The 21,213-nt window shown below is 32.1% G+C and overlaps 1 protein-coding gene across 1 annotated transcript; it reads left to right on the top strand.

Annotated features, from left to right (window-relative positions):
• The first annotated feature begins 39 nt into the window (after positions 1-39).
• On the top strand, positions 40-20,932 carry ALX1 (ALX homeobox 1). Its single transcript, XM_037513916.2, has 4 exons — positions 40-494; positions 3,301-3,605; positions 6,499-6,627; positions 20,297-20,932. Exons 1-4 carry the CDS (start codon positions 269-271, stop codon positions 20,615-20,617), a joined length of 981 nt encoding a protein of 326 aa, XP_037369813.1. The 5' UTR covers positions 40-268; the 3' UTR covers positions 20,618-20,932.
• The last annotated feature ends 281 nt before the right edge of the window (positions 20,933-21,213 follow it).

Raw genomic sequence — 21,213 nt, 5'->3', positions numbered from 1 at the left:
TTAGTCGCCTGCCTATTTTCATATTCATTAGAGCTGGGAGGTTGCCCGTGGAGCGCAGCTGAGTTTCAAGATATAAAAGCAACTTCGGGTGCCCCCTCTCCAGCCGGGACGTATTAAAGGGCTCGGAGCCGGGCAGCTGCAGGCGCCGCAGCGCTCGATTCCCCTTCCCTCCTCTCGGCCCTCCCTCCCTCCCTCCGCCCATTCGCTCCCTCCCCCAGCGCGCTCGGGTCTCCGCGCCCCCGGAGCTCCGCGACAGCCTTCCAGGATTATGGAGTTTCTGAGCGAGAAGTTTGCCCTCAAGAGCCCGCCGAGTAAAAACAGTGACTTTTACATGGGCGCAGGAGGCGCGTTGGAGCACGTTATGGAGACGCTGGACAATGAGTCCTTTTACAGCAAAGCGTCGGCGGGCAAATGCGTGCAGGCCTTCGGGCCCCTGCCTCGCGCCGAGCATCACGTGCGCTTGGAGAGGACCTCGCCCTGTCAGGACAGCAGCGGTGAGTCGCCAGCCCCAGCCCGAGCCGCGGCGGCCCGCGCGTAAATCCGAGGTGCGGGGACCCGTCGGGAGGGAAGGAGAAGCGGAGCCAGAAGCTGCAAGGCGCGGGGAGGCAGGGGGATGCCGCGCCTTTTAGGAAGAGGTGTTACAGCCGCCGCAGACTTTTGGGGGGCAGAGAAAGGGTCCGGCACAGGGGTGCCTATGCGCGATTTTTCTTCAGCTGTCCTGTCTTGTCTCCCCCCACCCCCACCCAAGGGAGTCCCTCTGTCCAGCACCAGGGCGCAAAGTGATAGGGCGCAAAGTGATAGGGCGCTAAACAGAGCGTAATTGAGTCGGGGCAGCGAGCTTCCCCCGCGAGCCCGCCGCGCAGCCCCGGCAGGCGGAGCTGAAATCGATCACAGCTCGTTAGAGGATGTCACTGTCGTTACGAAAAAGAAAATTGAGGTGAAAAACATCTTTCTTTTTTAAAATTTCCAAGACGTAGGGACAGTTTTGTCTTTGGGAAGTTGGAGGGTTGCTAGATTAGTGTACGTGGATTTGGGGTTTTCTGCTTACTTGGATTTGCAATACAACGCACGTACTTTTTTTTTTTTTGGTTAAACACCAATTCGCTTTAAATAGCTTCCGACAAGAAGCTCCCATATAATCAGTCACTCCCGAATTCTGCATTGTCTGTTTTCCTGACTCCACATTAAAAGTCCACCTAAGAAGCCTTTTGGAATGCTTCTGGGTGAAATCTTCAACTTTGAATGACCAAGCATCTCAAAGTCAAAATGTTATCAAAACAAACCATCTATCTTTTCTATCTTGTAACCCAATACAAACCTATTTTTTTCAGATCGCGACAGCTAAAGCAAGTTTACAATTCCAAGAGGACTTTTCCTTATCATTGTATATATTCCACAGTTAAGCTGTAAGGAGCGGGTTGCTTTAAAATAACAAACGAATTAAGTGTGAAATATTTACAACAAGCCTCCCGCCCCCTATTTTAACGGAGGTTTCAAATCTGGCGAGGCATTAGCTCATGGAGGTCGTCTTTTAAATACTTCGTACGTAAGAAACTTAAAAAAATATATGTCGTATATTTTACTTATTTTATTCAGCGTTGTAAGTTCCTGTTGGCTTGTAAGGTTAAATACAAAATTAAAACACAAAGGATAGAGTCAGTTAGGTTTTCTCACTCATTTGTTTAGAACGATGCGAGAAATTTTTATTTTAATACACTGAATTTTTGACTTTCTAGCTGTATTTCAGGTCGCAGTACCTTTAATTTTGGGATTCGTAAACGTATACATAAAATTATTTGAACGGTCAGAATTTTAATAACATGGTTCTGTAATATCCTGTGTTGACTGCTAGATAGGACTCAATCATAGTATTTTAAATTGTCGGGGATCCTAACTAAGAAGAGAAATAGGTCATTTTTGATACTTATCAGCTTTTAAACGAACATTACACTGTTGGAATGAATTTTAATAAGAAAGTATCGAGGAAGATGAATGTAGGTAGCAGTCCGCTAAATTTGGGCAAGTTTCTGTCTTTCTCCTGAGATGCCCTTAGCCTCAAGACTGTTTCCCCTCCCCCATTCCTAATTACCGCAGTTCCCCATTTAACTTTGCCCGTGGAGACAAAACGGTATTGTTAATCAGTCATGGCTCTTCTTTATATTTAGTTTTACAGCACATCTTCTTTTGCATAAAAGCTTTTGGGCATTTAAGTTATATAGGCATTTAGGCATTTGTAGGATGATTAAAGGACTTGTAAAGTGAATTATAAAATCATTTAAAAACAAACAAAATGAAAAAAAGAATGATAGTCATCGGAAATTATTGCTGACTAGGTTGACTTTACTTTTTTTAAAAAAGTCTTCCATTTCATTACGTCCTTGGCATGTGTGTGTGTGTGTGATACCCTATGATAATTTTTTTGTTTTCTATCATATGCAAGCATGCAGTTGAATCTGCAGGAAGTCCCTGAAATTAAAACATCCCTAAACAGACCGCCAGATGACATCTTTTGTAATATTTTAATAAATATTTTAACTTCTGTGCTTTAGTACAGGGGAAAAATAAAAACTTTGTTTTTGGAGCATATTTCATTAGGTGAGAATAAATATGACATTTAGAAAGAGCTGCATGAGAGTTTTGAAGTAAAGAAGCATACTTAAATTTCATTCTTTTCTTTAGAAAGCATTGCCAGAAAATTGATTTGAAATTCATCTTTTAATTTAGTAAATTGCTTTTTGAAAAAAATTTAAATGCAAATATTTGAAAAACAATAGTAACACCATACCTTAAATCTGTCAGTCCTTAGTTTTTCTATGGAGATGAAGCTAACTTTAGGGGGAGAGTTTGGATTTTGATTTACAGATAACTTAAAATTAAAACAGCTTTCCCAAGCCATGCAAGCAGTTTAAAATCTGTCTGCTGTGAACAAATGTATGATTTACATTAAACTTTTTGCTTTTCAAAAATTTTGCTCACTTTGGAGTTTATTTTTAAATCTAGAGGATCTTAATTTGACTACTTTAATATGATTATAATTATGTGTTAAATATTATATTAACTCTGTAGTGTAAAGTGAATTGTGAATTGTAACAGACTGTGAAGTCCACATACACAATTTTAAATAGTTTTAAACCTGTCAAAAGTGAATTAATATTTGTATATAATATGATGATCAAATTAAAACTGGCACAGTAAATCATTAACAGACCGCTTTTCTCATGCTCCAAATTACTTCAACTTAATTCCTTCATCAAGATGTTTCATAATCTTGAGCATTCTATTTTCCCTTTCTGGGTACAGTGAACTATGGGATCACTAAAGTAGAAGGACAGCCTCTTCACACCGAACTGAATAGAGCCATGGACAACTGTAACAGCCTCCGGATGTCTCCTGTGAAAGGGATGCCGGAGAAGGGAGAACTGGATGAACTTGGGGATAAATGTGACAGCAATGTATCCAGCAGTAAGAAGCGGAGACACCGAACCACCTTCACCAGCTTGCAGCTGGAGGAGTTGGAGAAGGTCTTTCAGAAAACCCATTATCCAGATGTGTATGTCAGAGAACAGCTGGCTCTGAGGACAGAGCTCACTGAGGCCAGGGTCCAGGTAGGAGTCAGATGGACTTGTTTATTTTGGGGTGGGAGGGAAGAGTGGAAATAACTTTAGAATAATTCAGCAGTTGCATTTTGCCACAAAGAAACTGATTCTCCAAATGAATATATAGACAATATAATAAATATATCCATGTATGTCTACTAAAATTTCTTTTTATTTGCAAAGGATTTAACAACTTGCACAAATACATTAAACAAGAACACTTAAGAAGCTCCATACATATAAAAATTAATTATTATTTAAAAAGAACAGAACAGAATAGCATAACATAGCTCTCATTTTTAAAAGTAGTTTTTAAAGGGCAGAATCAGAACTATAGCAATACAATCCAGTAATCAATGTATTTTTTTCCTTTTCAATAAGTCATTGAGATTCATTTTAGGTTATAGAACAGATATTGTTATTTCAGTAATAGTCTATAAATCTATAATTTTATTGAGGTTGAAATTACACTAAAACAAAGAAAAAATTAAACTCACAAATTCCCAATTAATTATATGTATATTCATAACCTATCTTTATATAATTAAAAATCATATAGCTTATTTACAAATTTGTAGCCATCATTATTGCCAATAGTGCCATCTTATTATATTTTTAAAGTCTAGATAATTTATATGTTTTTTCCAGAACAGGAATAATGAACTTAAAATGAATTTTAATATATACTTTATGAAAGTTGTGCTGAAATTATCAAATTGGATGATTCAAAATACTGATTTTTAAATCACTTTTAAAAACAAAAATTATATAGGGTAAAATTCTCTCTCTTTGGTATATCTTGTTTTTACTATATTTCATATTTGTAAGCTATATTTTATTAGTTGCCAAGTAAGATTAATTCAGGAGATGGCTTTTTCTCTTTGTATGTGTGTGTCTTTACCACTATAAATATGAAAATGAATTGTGTGATTCCCACACACCAGTAAAATAGATAAATGAATAAAATAGTGAAAAATTTTTTCTTTATGAGTAATAGTATTTCATGACAAGATGAAGCCATTGTAAGCTCTTAAATCATTAAAGACAACATCTGGTAGTGCAGGAATAACCAGCTGCAGTTTTTTGCTTTGGTCTGTGAAGGCAAATGATTATTTTATCTCAGTTGAAGAATTAAAGATATAGAAAGTTGGGCTAATGAAAAATTTTAGAATTGTCAAATGTTAGCACAAGACCTGCATGTATATTTTTGTCTTGTGTTCATATATCTAAATTACTTGTATATATAACCATAGAAAAATAAATTTACCAGCAGTGATCAGCTGTGCACACTGCATGTTTTTCCCTTTATATTTCATCAAGGCCTGATTAATTTTTGTCTAAGAACATTCACAGAGTGCCAACCTGAGCCTAATTTACTCAAGTTCTCTTTCCTACTTTTCATATTAGAGCGGTAATTGGTACCCATTTTAAGGGGACTGTGAAAGTCTCTTTCTCAATTAAAAAACAAACACCTCATTACTAAATTCCCTTAGTATGTGCTCTGTATCTATATGTGGAGAAAACAAATATATTTTATTTTATCTTGTTGATGCTGTCTTGAGCCCTAGTCATAACAGATGATACACATTTATCAGCCGTGTTCTAGAAACACTACTGAACAGGTAGTTTTCTTTGTTAAAATTGCCTTCTTAGATTTACAATATGTGCTTAAACAATTGAACTGAGTACTTATATGTTGCCTGCCATAAGTAGTACCAAGTACTTACTGAGAATGAAAAAAATGAAAATTTCAAGGAAATCTTAATGAGAGGCTTTTTATAACTTGCATTTTTATGCATGAGTTCCAACCTCTTTCCTAAAAATCTTATATTCCAAACATGGTTCTTAAGACTGAAGAGCTTCCTACATGTCGCTCATGTAATGTCCATTCAAAATTATCAAGTTATACATATTGAATATAATTTTTCTGTAGCTCTGCTTAGTATGCTAAAATGTGGGAAAATCAAGATGTGGAGTGCTATAAGGGTGAATTGTTAAATATTTACCCTCTGAGGAAGATGGTTGTTACGATTAATAGTTCTAGGGTGTAATTAGAGATATTGTAGAAGACAACTGAGTTACCCTGTAAGAGGTCACACTAATTCAGATTTTCTTGACACTTGGTTATATCTGCTCTATTAGTTTGATCATTTATATTTTTTGTGTTTTTAAATTATAAAAATGATTACATAAAGATTTCTGTGCATTTTCTGTAAGGGATAATAAATGTTGTAAGTGGTATAATTTATGTAATAAATGACATTTGTATATTTTAAACCATAAAGCAATTTCAGATAATTCCATTTTACCTATAGTCTCTATCATGCTCAATAGAATATGTAATCTTAATATTTTCTGTTTCTAAATAATCATGATACTTCTGTTGATGTCATTTTTTTAGATGTAATCTTTATATATAATTTTTTCAAATTAAGTACGGGGACAACGCAGGAGAGTTGTCACTTTGTGACATATTTTAAAGATAATTGTTTTGACAGGCCCAAATATTTATGTGCTTATAGATTGACCGGGTTAGTTTTATATGCTTAACCCCAAACTAAAAATCTGTGAGTGTCTTTCAGGTTTGCAGCATTCCCTTAGAGGAGGATTATCTATGCCAATTTGGAGACAGGAGTCTTCTAAATCTTACAATCCAGTTGCTTTTGTTTTTTATAAATGGAAAAACTGAGGCTTATGTATCTTAAGTAAATTTTTTTCCAAATTCCTTGACTCTACTTTATTGCCTCATTGACAAACCACTATATCAGAAAGTAAAATTTGGATATCCTTTTCTGACATAAAGAGATTAATTTTAGTAATTTTGTTGACCTGATTTAGACTCTTTGAACATCATATTTTCATTATGAAGTATTTAACTAAAATTCTACTTTTACAAAATTAGGTTTGGTTTCAAAACCGAAGGGCCAAGTGGAGAAAAAGAGAACGTTATGGCCAAATACAACAAGCTAAAAGCCATTTTGCTGCCACTTATGATATATCAGTTTTGCCAAGGACTGACAGCTACCCACAGGTATGGTAAACAGCACAGAATACTCATGTGATCAGGAAAAATAGATAGGGTTTGTACATTCTTAAAATGGTTCAGAAGCCTTTATCCATAAGTGTAAGGTCTTTATTTTTGCTAAAATATTTATTTTGTTGTTGCTTTCTTTTAGAGTCATTCACTTAAAAGTATTTCAGGGTACCTTTCTTGTTATACATTGCCATAACTGAAATATAGCATCTTTCCATAATATGCCTTTTAATTACGCTACATGTTAATTATTCAGACTAACTTCCGTTGTTGACTTTTACAAATAAATAAAACATTGCCTGGCATGCTATCGCTATGGTTATTGTTTTATGAACCATACCATAACCTAGTAACAAATGTGGCCTTTGAAACCTCAGTTACACTTTAAAGTATCTCTTTTCTTATGTGTCTTTTCAACTTTGAGTTTGCTCGCTTTTTCAAGGAAACATTCAAACTTTTTGAGTCATCAAACATAAAAAAATTAGTGGTAGATGTAAGTTAAAATATTTATCATTTGAGACACACTTTAACTTGTAATGGGAGATGTCTTATTTCATTTCAAAAAATATTCTGAAATTATTTCTCTTCTAACTTTTCCCTTAATTTAGAGAGTTTTCCCCCATACTTTGTAATGCATGTAAATAAAATACATTTTGTCATTCTAATTGAATATTACTTTTTGTTAATACAGAAGAATATTACTTTTTGTTAATATTACTTTTTGTTAATATTCAGAACTGTACTTGATACTTGATAACAAGCATGTGTATTGTAAGGCACTAACCATTGGTGCTTCATTCCTTACTGTTTAATGGTATACATTGTAAGAGACCACTTTGAAAACATATGTGAAACACATATGCTGGCACAAAACCTTGATAGTTCACTAATCAAGTCATTGCAACTCCAAACTTAAAAGTTATTCATTTTCTTCTACTATGAATTCATGGCCTGGGTACGTGAAATCAGTCCTTTAAAATTGTGCAATATTAGTGTTCTTACACGTTTTCCCTAGATAAATTCCTCAAGTTTGCTAATGTGATATTTTGTATGTGAACAAACCTTAGCTGTCACCTAGTTCAACTTCTTTACTTTAAAATTTAGGAAACCAGGTTCCTGTGAGTTAAGATATTGATCAGTGATACTCAAGTGGGTCCTTACAGGCAGTCTACAAATGACTGCTGTGCCTACACATTTCCGCTGCTACTTGCTAGAAGAACAAAGTTATGAGTAGCTTTTGTTTACTGACCCATACCTTCGATAAGAAGAATCTTATTTTTCTTGTTTTTAAAAATATGTCTTAAAGTAGATACCTTATTTTTTTCCTATTTAAAAGTATGTTTCTAATCCTGGTTACTTATCATAGGACTCATCAAATTTTATTCACCAGGTATTTTTAAGTGTCCTAGTTGATTTCTTTTTTTTAATGTTTTATTTTATATAATTCTTACATAATTTTTCATCTTTGTCCTAGTTGATTTCTAAACAGTGTTATGAGATTTTTTTTTTTAAGGTTGTAAGAGCCACAAGAACAGGTGGTGTAAAATTTCTCTACTTGTTGACATGATTCTAGCCCTTATATATCAGACACTGTTCCAAATACACACACACACACTCATTTAAATCCTCACATCACAACATTACCTGGAAAGTTATTAATTATCCCCATTTTTCTTATATGAGGAAACTGAAAGACAAAGAGTTTAGGTATTTACTCACTTTCACATATGGTGAAGCCCTATTTGACCAGAGTCAGTTTGTCTCCCAAGCAGCATCTTAACCGTCATAAAGGACTGTCTCTCCCATCAAATAGGTTTGGATGATTAATAAGTTAATACAAAAGAGCAAAAAGCCTACGTGCATTTTCCCAAGCCATAGTTTAGTTCAAACAGAAAGAATCTACCCAACCAATAAGATAACAATAAAAAAGTGGAGATGGCATGTACTTACATAAGAAATAGGTTAGATAATTATATATGTAACACTGGAGATGGCCTGCACATATTGTATATCACATAAATTTGACCTGCTTGACTGATGACTTTAGAAATTACTTTAGAAATGATAAAATCATACATTATGAACTTTTTTTCAAGTGGACTTTAAACAATCTTACTGATAAGTTTATCCCACCTCACCTGACTATGATATACCTTTTTTGCATCTTATGTCAATCTTTATTTCTTTCCCTGTAAAACTCACCTCTGTTTCTCATTTCTCTGTTCCCTGATGTTGGTTACCTTACCTCATACTCTCCTTTCTTCAGTGTAGCATAAAATATTTAAAATAGTGCCTGGCACCAGTTAAGCTCTATCTAAGCTAAGGAGAACTAAATATCACTTACGTACTCTGACTAGTCACTTTTTTTCTAGGATTATCTTGACATTGTGTTATTGTGCCTTACAGCTTTAGATATTATCAATAGACAAAATCGGGTAACCTAGTAGCTAAAGCAGGAAAAAAATGGTACAAATTATACATTTGATAGTCTTTTTCACTCCAACAAAGAAGTAAAAAAGTTTCCCCTCACAAATCCTGGAAATTTTATACTGATTTTCCTTGTGACTTCTCCATAATTTATATACTCTGTCTATGCCTCATAATTTAAGATGGAAGCACAGAGATCACATGTTGAGATTATTTTGACAGTGTAATTTATTAACAATAATAAAAAAATAATACTGTAAAAAATTGTACTTTTTTTTAGACAGGCAAGTCGTTTAATGTTTTGTTGGAAAAAATTCTGAAAGCAAGTGTATCCCACTCCCTACTGTAGGTATTGGATAAAGCCAGGGGAAAATTCCATTTTAACTTAAAAACATGCCGTTGACTCTTTTTTAGTTTGTTTGAAAAAAAATAATTATGCCAAGACTATGTTTCCCAAGCTTGAGCCTAAAGGAAACATTTTTTTTTCTTTTTTATCATGTGGCTTGAAAATAGAAATTTATAATGGGAAAAATAGGAACAGAAATAGGATCCAACAACTCATTGCAATAAGACATTGAATTTGGTTACTGTTACTAATTAGAGAAAAAAATTATTAATTACAATAAAAGTTGGAAACTAGAAAATGTTGGAGGCAGGACAGAAATAAAGAATTAGCAATTTGGCAGGAAAGCAAAAGCATACACAGAATACATGAAAAACAGATGGTTTAGAAAATCATCTCCTCAAGCCTGTTCAATGTGGATAATAATCTTACCTGGCATAAAGGTATCTGTATATAACATGTAACATTTACCTATGAACAGTAATTAACATTTTATAAAATGTAATACTGTGTTTGCATTGGTCTTCATTACAGAAGTAAAAGTATATACAGTGACAGCCATAACAGTAAAAATAGCGAGTAGCTGAGGGCTTATTTTAAGCCAGGCTTCATTACTACCATTAACGCATTTAATTTGAGCCCAGGTTTTCTAAATTCAAGCCCAAGACTCTTTAGGCAACATTTTCTTCTTAATCTCTCACTGAGCAATGAAACAGTTCATTTTTGACCTAAAACATCACATCTTTTTGAAAAGGAGAAAAATGCTTCCATTTTCAAAATTTTAAAGTAATGTTTCAAAGCACTTAAAATATATATATATATATATATATATATGTCTTAGACTGATACAAGATATTCTTTTCATTAAGTTTGTTCATACTTGAGCACCAACAAAAAGGGACAAGTGTGATGCCAGTAGTAATATACTTTAAAATAATACATTTTGAATTATACTGAAAATAGTATATTTTAAAGCTATTTTGTCTCACAAGGTTAGTTGCTATTTTGGCAGTATTATGATTTCGCTAAATTAAACTATTTGATATTCTGCAATCCATGACATCTTAAATAAGCAGCTTCATTGTTTGTGTAGTATCTGTTCCCACAATTCCTTCCCATCACCTCAACCTGTTTCCTACCTGTAGCTTCCTCTCAATTCTTCTGCAATCAGCACATCACTTTCTCACTGACATTCTGACCTGCCACCCCATTTACAAAGTCAAGTATTTTAAAAAATGATTTGATTTTGTTCACCTTTGTGTCACAATTTTAGGCAAATTATATACAGTAAGAATAGGTTTGAAAAGTGCAGATTCACTTCAGTATTTATTCAGGGATACCTTAAGAATAAAAACTAATCAGCTTACAATAAAAACAATTGGCTTCTGAACCTGCAGTTAACCAGCTCTGTAGTGTTAAGCAATTAACTTTTCCTCTTTGAGTCTCAGTGTCCTCTACTAAAAAGAATAGACTAGAAATATTTTGAGGAGTCCTTTCAGCTATTTTTGTCTTTCCGTTATTTGTTTTTTATACAATAAATATGTTAGGTGCTGTTTTATGTATGGCGATAATGTAAATGATCTAGACAAAACCTCCTTCATTGTGAACACATCACAAAGCAGGTGATATTTGTAACAAAATCTGTAAACACTTCTTGTTACAAACCAGAACAAGCAAATCAAAGAGACCTATGTAATTTTGCCCTTGAATTTGAAACGCAAGCATCTATTGACCTTAAATTCTAATTTGTTTCTAATTTTTTCAAACCAAGGCATTTAAAAATTATTTTTCTGAATAAAATATTTTCTGTTAAGGTATAAACATTTTCTGAAAGATTAAAGCTAGCCTTCTTAGAAGGAACACTAAGGAATTGTTGGTGCTAGAATTGGTGCTAATACTGATGATCATCATTACAATGTTTTTTTTTCTGTTACCGAGAGGATTAAATTCATTTCCGAAGAGACTATGAAGGGTTTGAGGAGACTATCCTGAGTTTGAGGAGGACCAGGTATTAATGTAATAAGAATGAGAACCACAGTTAGGGAGTTATGAGTTCAAATCTTGACATTGCCACTTGAATTTTGGCAAATGAGTCAACCTCTAGGGACATTTTTCCTCATTCATAAAATGGGCATAAAATTTTATATGGTTTTTTGAGTATTAAAATAGTTTATGCAAAGTACATAGGATATTGAGTCATACACAACAAGTGGTCGATAAATAGTAACAACTCTAATAGTTATTATTCATTATTATTTTGTTCTATTATATAGTAGAGAGACAGCTGAATGGTTTGAATGTTCTCTTAACTGTAAGAGAACATCATTTAAACTAATCCAACCTGTGAGTAAATTTACTATTTAGGAAAAGATCAAATTCAGTAAAATATACTTCCATCTTTAAATAAATATGGTAAGATTAGCAAGTTTGAGTATGTTTTCAATCCACCACAGTTATTTTCTTATGAAGAACATATTTTCATCCAAAATTTCAATGAAGGGGTTAGAGAAATTTTTCTTGCCAAAATTTTCAGTGAGGCTTTATTTAGTATAGAGTGAGAATCCTAACTAAATCTGTATTTACCAAGTGTATAAAGGGATGCCCACAATATCTTGCTTTCTGTTATTTAATTGATGACTATATGAATGTATGCCACTGGAGTTGGAACATATCAAGTGTTGGATTGAAATATTAAATAATTCGTAGTCATTTGGGAAATTTAAGATGCAATTAACACTACATAACATTGCTACTTTAACAAATTCTATTTCAAGCATTATAATTATACATTTTTCAAAATAAAATTCTAAAGTTTCTGTAAAAAATAGATTGTGAAGTTATTATTCAACCTACTTTTCTTCTATCACCAGTTTTTGTACTAATCTTAAAGTTTTCCTTTATTTAAAATAATTAAGAAATATGGAACTCATCCCCTATAAACACTGTGGTTTAGTAATTTAAAGGCATATGGAATCTTTTTTTATCTTTAGCTAAAGTATCACATTTTTATCACTGTTATTTCTATTTTTCCTAAATATTTGTAGCAAATAAGCAACCCAAGTCTTTTAAGAATGTTAATTATATGGCTATGTGTGATGCATTCTGCAGTGAATATTCTTATATCTATCACACAGTCAATGAGATGGGCACGTAGTGATACAGTGAAACATCCCTTATGATGAACAAAAGGACAAGAATGTGAACATTGTTAGGTGAAAAAGTCATATATCTATTGTACAATTTCTCAGTGATTGTAAGCACAAGTATTTGAAGTTGTAGGAGATACATAATATAGCCATCTATCATTACTCAAATAAATACAGATTTATAATGAGTAAATTTGTTGAATTAATTAAATGTATCAATGCATTGTTTATATAATATGTATGAATAATAATTCATGTATATGCATTCATATGTAATAAAAATAAGTTATATGTCACCTGAGGCACATTTTGTCACTATCAGTTTGGTGAAGGAGCAGCTAGACATAGTGAATGATTTTTATTTTGTTGAAAATACAAAAACTTTAATTATAAATATTATCCTCCAAAAGAAGACAATACATATATGTTTTAGATTATGATGCAGACATATTTTTTAAAAATATGGTATTAAAATTTAATGTGACTTAATGACTTTATACTGTAATAATATCTTAGCTATTTTTTATTTTTGCTTTTAATAGATGGCCACTATCAAAGCATTGACTTTTTGCAAAATGATCATAAGTATTTATATTTTAAGAAAAAAGAATAAATCAGTAAATTGAATAGATAACTAATGTAAACAAGAAAAAAACATGAAAATACATATGTTGATGTTAGCTTATATGTATAAAAATTATCTCATTGGAGAATAGAGACAAACATGGGTGAAATTAAGCCTTCAAAGACTGCAAGTCAATGAGAACAGATCTATAGGTTAAAAATTGCAGTTCAGACTACTATTGTTAGTGTGGACTTTATGCTTAGAATTTTAATTTAGAATTCTATGTGTTCCATATTTATTAGGCTTATGTTTCTGTCCGTTTTCTTTTTTTTTTTTTTTTGGCTAAATCATAAAGCATTAAACAGAAAAATTTTTGCACAAACGTATAGTTGATTACAAAAATCACAAGTATTTCAATGTTACAATTAATATTAATACAAAATAAGATGAATATAATGATAGATTACTCAGAATTTTGAGAATGAATTCAAAGCTCATACATATATAACAAGTGGGGATCTCTAAGATTAAAAATATTCTGTGCAAATAATTTGCATATTTGATTTATATTTCCATAAGGAAACAAACCGATTTGTATTTTAATTTTTGTGTCTTATAACTGAATTTTGTTTTAATGGGTGGGTTTGTGTCATTAAAAATGTTACCTGAAAAAAATAAATAGAAGGAATTTAAAAAATTAACCAGACACTGATGATTCAGCAATACTTATGCATGTAAAAATAGATGAAAAATACTGCAACATATAATTGGAAAATATAGCAAATGATAATTGTTACTTGATAATAAATAAAATAGCAAAGGCTAAGTGCTGTTATTGTGTTACCTCCTTAAGTGAGTTGATTTGAAATTTTCATGTTAAAGTGTATATGTGGGGTGAGATTTCCTATAAATTTTTAACTATCATAATTACTATGCAATTTAAGAACACATTCGATATTAAAGTAAAAGAAAAAATGGTTTAATGTTTCTTATGACTTTAACTTGAAGCAAATTTCAAATATCTTAATAATACAAAATTTAATAAATTTATATGACCATTCTGAAAATTTCTAGACATTAACATTTTTTGAAGGGTGAGATCTTATACCTCTAAATTTTTGCACTAACAAGAGATGAAACTTTTATTTTTCTGTAAGAAACTTTGCCTTGCAGATTACTGGTTTCATATGAGTGTTACATGTAACAGTGGGATTATTTTAAAATGGAAAAGATGCTCTTCTTTTTTCCAAATCCCTGTATAGATTTCTAACATGGAATTTTATTAAAAAATCAAAGTAGCACTCAATATTAAATGAGATCCTTTTTTGATCATTTCCAGTCACTTTGGCTTAGTAATACTATGGGTTGCAAAAATATACTTTGGATTTTTGAAATGTAAATTGATTACATAAGCATCTTAGTGTTTATATATTAAAATTTGGGGTAAAAATTATGCCTGATACATAGACACAGATAAAAATGTACTGTTATTTATATCTCAGGTAGTATCTAATCATACTCACATTGATCTTTTCGCTGTGTAATTAATTCAGTTGAATTTTTTTTTTTTCATGTAGAAAACAAAGTCTCAGTGTGTGTAATTCACTGGTAGCAAATCCACTATGTAGAAAAAACACTTACGCTCTTTCTCCCTGCCAGGAACCTAGTAATGTAGTAACTAGAAAAGTCAATGGGGTTCTAAAGTTAGTCAACAGTTAAAAATATCTACAAGTTACAAAGCATATGATTCTTATTAATATCTTATCACCCTAAATTTTTAAAAGGAAGGGATATGCTAGTAAAGAATGTAATAGATTCTTTAAAAATTGAACTTTTGTAGAAAAATATTTGTACTTTTAGAGAAGCATTATTTTAAAAGTCCAGTAAGTAAAGTGATATAGTGATAATGTGATAAAAATCTGGATAGTAAATATTAAATACAGCAATGAATAAATATAAACATTCAGTCAAAGAGGCAACACTAAAATTTTAATGCAAAGAACCTATTGTAACATCACCACAAATATCTCATTGTAAATCCCTGACATCCTTTTTCAAAGTACTCTTGATCTCCCCAGGGAAGTATGCATTGACGTTGGATATGAGGGTAGTGTGAATAGTATGATGTGGGATGTGTGTGTTAAGTATATACATATAGACGTTGGTTGCAGTGTATATGTTGAGAAGGAATAGACTTAGACAATTATTTTAATAGAAAAGTATGTTTAATTAGAGGTCTTAAACTGATTTTTTTTAATATATTATGGTACTTGACAACTAAAGCAAAGACTGACAAACGTAATCTTTTAAAAGTTTTTTAAAAATATGGAAAACTACTCACTGTAGTAAGATCAACAAATATATTAGAAATATACATCAGGATTAACATACTAAATTTTTCCTTGTAATTTTGGTTACAAAGAACATATCTGTATTAAGTTTCTTAGGTGAAGGTGAATGAGATTTATGATATTCTATACATATGGTATTACTGCATGAGAAATAGATCAATATATCCACTATGAAGAATTCTTTATATGCATATAAACGTTCTCATTACAGATTTATTAACCCCTTCTTCCTAACTATTGATTTTAATTCCTTAGAAGAAAAATGAATGTTTTAAAAATGAATTGAATAAATTTCATTTCAGTTTGAAAAGTATCTGACCAAAAAAAAAAAAAACCCAATTTTGTTCCCAAATTCCAAAGTCATGGAATAATTAAGTGTTAACTTTTTATTTGATTAGAAAAACATTAAGGGGCAAATGTTCAAAGTGGAGAGTAGTAAGTCAGCTGAACTTCCATTCATGCTAATGGGAGGCAGTTGGCTAAGTTCCTGGACAAAGCTTTGAACATACCCCTAGAACTTTAAAAAAAAATGTTGCAAAGCACATTGAAACATGGAATGTTTTTAGGTCTTCCACTTCTTTTAAACACAACAACAACAAAAAAATGTAAAGGCAGGCAGTACTTCTTTTTTCTTAAGCACACATGAAAGAAGGATGTGGGCATTATTTAATAATGTTGTTCCTGGTTTAAAGCCGTTAAATATTATACAGTTAAAGGCTTACAGAAAATTATTTGTTGCTGCGCATCACCATTGTAGGTGTCTCTGAAATAGTCCACAAAAGAAGATTAATGGTCTGATTTAGAAAAATTATTTCCTTATATTTCAGAATTTAACAGCAAATAGAGTACTTCTTTTAATGAGTTCAAAAGCAAGACTTTTTGCACAGCTTTTTTTGTTGATATGTATATATACATATTTATGCATAAATATATATTATAGTTATGCATATTTAAGCAATATGATTTGTGAATTCCAGAATAGAGTTTTAAAATCACCACTTCTGTCAGAATCAAATTCGTGGAGGGACGGAAGAACAGTAGACTGAGTCCATGTTAATTGTGATAAATTTATTGTCACAAGCTCAAATAATTTTTTTATATAATCAGCTATTTCCTGCAAATGCTAATAGAAGTAGATAATCTAGAACAAAGATGATGCCTGTTTGCCAGGTTTTCTCTGTGGTATTCAGATCACACCTATAATATGTCAATGTCATATGTTGATGAGGGTGAAAGGTATTGACAACCTCCAGCACATCTAAGGGAATGTGACTGGAATGATTAGTCTGGAAACCATGTCATATGAAGAATTCTTACAGAAAAGAGACTTGCAGTTGTGTAATAATTGCCTGATGATATCAGATTTTCGCATGTAAGAAGGATATTTATTCTGTGTCACTTTCATAGAATAGAAATAGAAACGATAGATAGAGGAAATTAACAGCTCACTATTTTATGGAGCTTTCCAAAAGGGAATGGGATTTTTCTTTTAAACAAGTTAGCTTCTTATCTCAGAAGTGAGCATAACTGAGATTGCACAGGGGCTTTTGCATTTGGGAGGAAGCTGGACTTGTAGTGTGCCTAATTCCAGGTGATTTACAGAATTGCATGTGTGCCTTACGTTGCCATTAATTTACTACAGATCCCCTGAGCCACACCCCATGCTTGATGAATTAGAATATTCAAGAAGATACATCTATGTTGTAGAATAAATGTTTGATAGGAAAAAATATACTACTTGGAGAAATGTAGTAAGCAAAATGTAGGTATGCACTTTTCATTGTTTCTCTTATTATACAGTATTAATGATTCTAAAGTTCAAATCATGCCATAAAATATATTAGAATAAATCATCCATAAAATTTTAACTCCATCTGTAAGAGTCCAATTCCATTTCTTAGACATCTTTCAATTATTTAATAAATTTGTATTTAGGGTTAATATCTTGTATTATGTTAGTCCTGAGGATGAGAAAACAGTTGTGAACAATCATTGAAGATTTTGTTTCCAGAGAGTAGACCTTATGAACCCTCACAAAGTTAGAATTATGAATAAGTAAGTAAACAATTTCATGAGACTACTTTTTATGTTATTGTAGCATTTAACATTTCCTGGGTCCAGATTTGACCTCTACCATTAGAGTTATGCATCTGAGGTGAGGTTCTTAACTCTATGCTATGATTGTACCTTCTACAAAATGGAGATAGTAAAAAAAACATACCTTTTAGAGCATTGAAATGATTAGATGTCTTCATAATGTAATATAATGCCTGACATGTGGTAATTAATTGATAACTTTTAGCATGATCTTGATCGCCATCATCCACTGTTTAAACTTTTAGAGGGAATGCTTCAGAGGAAGCAAAAACCACAAATCACTGGGGATACTCTCTTCCATGATTTGTATCAAACTTTTGATATAGAAACCAACCAGATCCCTAAAGTCAAATGAAGACATGCCAGAAATTCAAAAGTGAAAGAAAGGCTCGGGGATGGGGGAGATAGAGATCATGGAAACAGGACATATCAGCAAAAATATGTGTATCATTACCCGTGGGAATATTTGGGTGTTTTCTCAAGTCCAACTAAAATACTCTGTAGTAATTTCCTTTACCAATGCATTATTGTTCAGAAAACATTTTTATATATTAGAAATTCTTTCCCCAAAATCAACACATTTAACTTGCTTGACCATTTCTAGATAAGATTGTCCATGTTGTAGTAACTGGTGAATTTATTTTCAAATTATAGTTATATTATGTTAATTATTATAGGGAGAAATACATATATATTCAGAGATTAACTTTCTTGACTTTACCTTGCAATATGAGTACATTTTAATAAATTTTAGCAACATTATGTATAAGTTGAGATCTTTGACATACACAAAGTGTAAATAATCTTTCTCTGCCACTATTTTGCCTTTCATTTATTTTTTCAAAGATAAGGAAGCAAGTTTACTTTCATCTCTTAAAAGCCCTTTTGCCAGACATGTGACTAGTTTTTGCAGTAGAGCACAACATTTGATTGAGTGGCAGTGCAAAGTCACCCGCGTCGAGTTAGAAGAGCTAGTTTGATTGAGTAATGACATTAACAGCAGTTCTTGTTGGCTTGAGGTATTTAACTCAGCAATCACTGGCATCAATCATTATCTTTTTAACTAAAGTGGAATACATACATAACGAGCCAAAATTAAAACAGCATAGCCCATGAGAACTTGAGAATTAATAAAATATGAGAATCATTATATAGATTCACATATTTAGCAGAGTGTTTTATTTATAATATATATATATACAGAGCTATTAAAAAATAATGAACTGAGCATCTTACCAAGCATACAAGCCCTAACTATAGAATGAAATTATATTCAGCTACTTTTATGTTTTGAAACTGATTAAGTAGTCCTTTTTTGAGTGACAGGGTAGTTATCTCTACCAGTGATCTAGATTTGTTAACATATTTTCTGTTATTCATTGAAAACAAACTGTCACAAAAAGTATGATTTAAGTTTGGCTCTTGTAAAATTGTGCTATGAGCAGTAGACTAGACTATAAAAACAAAGGTAAGGAAACATTATTTGTTGTATATCTTTTGAAATAATTGGAGATTCTAATCTTATTATGATTTTTAAAAAGAAAACCAGATGCATTAAACATATATACTGCTGCCGTGTTCTCATTCAAGTCTATTGTTTGTTGTAAAAAGGCATCCGCTTTTTAAATTTCATCTTCTAAGACTGGATCTCTCTGAAATTCTATGCAATACAACTCTTCCCTTTTTCTCCAGCTCCTTTCCTGTGGTATGATGTTCTCTGTGGTTCTCAGTAATGCATGTGATCCCTGCAGAGTTTTTTAAAAATATAGCTGGTCTAAATAACTGATATTAAAAACTTTATTCTATAAATTCTAATTATTGTTCCTTTTACATACTTGTAAATTTAGATAAATGTGTATATGTTGGGGATTTTGCACTAAATTGTTTTCTGTGAAGATTTAATATGAATTGTAAATGTCTTGTGCACAAATAGTAAAACAGTTTTCAATCTTGTGTAAGATGCTATATATTACTTTAATTTTATTTGTATAATATTTTTGCTAATGTGTGTTTTTCTAGGTTGTGCTTTCATTGTTTAGTAATGTTCATGTTTTGGGATTCTAAATTTGATTTACTTGTCATACATCTGTTCACTATATTACACTATGTCACTCACATAAATCACCTGTATATAAAACCTGTATATGTTTCTCCTATTCAGAGAGCTATATGTTCAAAACTACAGGAAATAAAAACAGCAGAAGGATAAATATATTCCAAAATGAGTTTGATCAAAAATACCTTTATAGACCAAACTAATTAATGTCAGCAGTGGTTTCCAACAAAAACTACCACACCAAGATTCCAACTATTCAACTCAAAGAAAATGCAATTGTGTTATTTTGTTTAGAAAGATGAAAACTATATTTAAACATAAAACCATATTTTAAACTTTTTCTAAGGACACAAATTGGTCATGCATCATGACTACATCTTTAAGATTTAATTTTTAAAATAAGACTCTAAAAAAAAATGCTAAAGAGACTGACATGTTTTCAGAGTAGTTTATGTGGTCAAATATGTAGGCTTTGGTGATCGATTACAATGTAGTAAACTGGAAGAATCTTTCAAATCATTATTTTTCAGGAGTCATTTTATGTACTCAAAATACAATTAGACCACCCAATTGATACAACAATGAATAGTTAACAAAATTTAGTAAATGCAGCTTAACAAAAATAAAAGGAACAAAAGTGAGGATGTGTAAATATAATATTTGTCGTCTTATATATTCCAGATTCAGAACAATTTGTGGGCAGGAAATGCGAGTGGCGGTTCTGTGGTTACTTCATGCATGTTACCACGTGACACTTCCTCCTGTATGACACCTTATTCTCACTCGCCTCGGACAGATTCCAGTTACACAGGGTTTTCAAACCACCAGAACCAGTTCAGCCACGTGCCCCTCAACAATTTTTTCACTGACTCTCTTCTTACTGGGGCTACCAATGGACATGCATTTGAAACAAAGCCAGAGTTTGAAAGGAGGTCTTCCAGTATTGCAGTTCTTCGAATGAAAGCCAAGGAGCATACTGCCAATATTTCATGGGCCATGTAACATACAGTACTCTTTTATTTTTTCTTTTAATGGCAAAGTAAAACATTCTTATTTCTCATATTTAAAGGATACCACAATAAGCTGCTGTGTGTGGAATTGCTAAAGGTCAAGATATACAGTGAGACCAGCTTAAATGAATAGTTGTTATTATTTAACATTAAAATCTAAGAATGAACCTCTGAAAAGACTAAATAGGTTTACCATGCACCAGTCTCCACAAACTCTGTTTTAGTAGTAAGTTTTTTTTTTTTCTATTGTACGAGTCAATGAAATATGATCATGCAATTTCTTAAAAGAATAAATGTATTAAACAAATTCCTCTGTTATAGATTGATTTATGTTAGTTCTGTATAACAAGAAATCCCTTGTAAAATAATACTTGATAAAGGAGGAAATGCTCTGAGGAGAAAGTCAAGATACCCAAGCTGTCAGGTAAATATGGAAGCAGGGTATTTGGGGGAGTTAACTGCCATTTCTCTAATTTTGACTGTGGGATGCAATGGGCATATTCCCTGTTGTTTAAACGTTATCTTCAAGCATTCAAGATTTTTTACTTACAGTTATTTAGTGAATTTCCATTCTGCAAAAAAAGAAAA

The sequence above is a fragment of the Talpa occidentalis genome, unplaced genomic scaffold (assembly GCF_014898055.3).
Source record: "Talpa occidentalis isolate TD23 unplaced genomic scaffold, MPIMG_talOcc4v2.1 talOcc4.16, whole genome shotgun sequence".
In the NCBI taxonomy this organism is placed as follows: domain Eukaryota; kingdom Metazoa; phylum Chordata; class Mammalia; order Eulipotyphla; family Talpidae; genus Talpa; species Talpa occidentalis.
Note: the sequence above shows the minus strand (reverse complement) of the source record. Positions and strands in the feature narration are given on the sequence as shown.

Coding starts and splice junctions, on each gene's coding strand:
- ALX1 (XM_037513916.2), top strand. CDS start 269: ATGGAGTTTCTGAGCGAGAAGTTTGCCCTCAAGAGCCCGCCGAGTAAA. Junction 495..3,300: donor GCCCTGTCAGGACAGCAGCG/GTGAGTCGCCAG, acceptor TTCTGGGTACAG/TGAACTATGGGATCACTAAA. Junction 6,628..20,296: donor GGACTGACAGCTACCCACAG/GTATGGTAAACA, acceptor TATATATTCCAG/ATTCAGAACAATTTGTGGGC.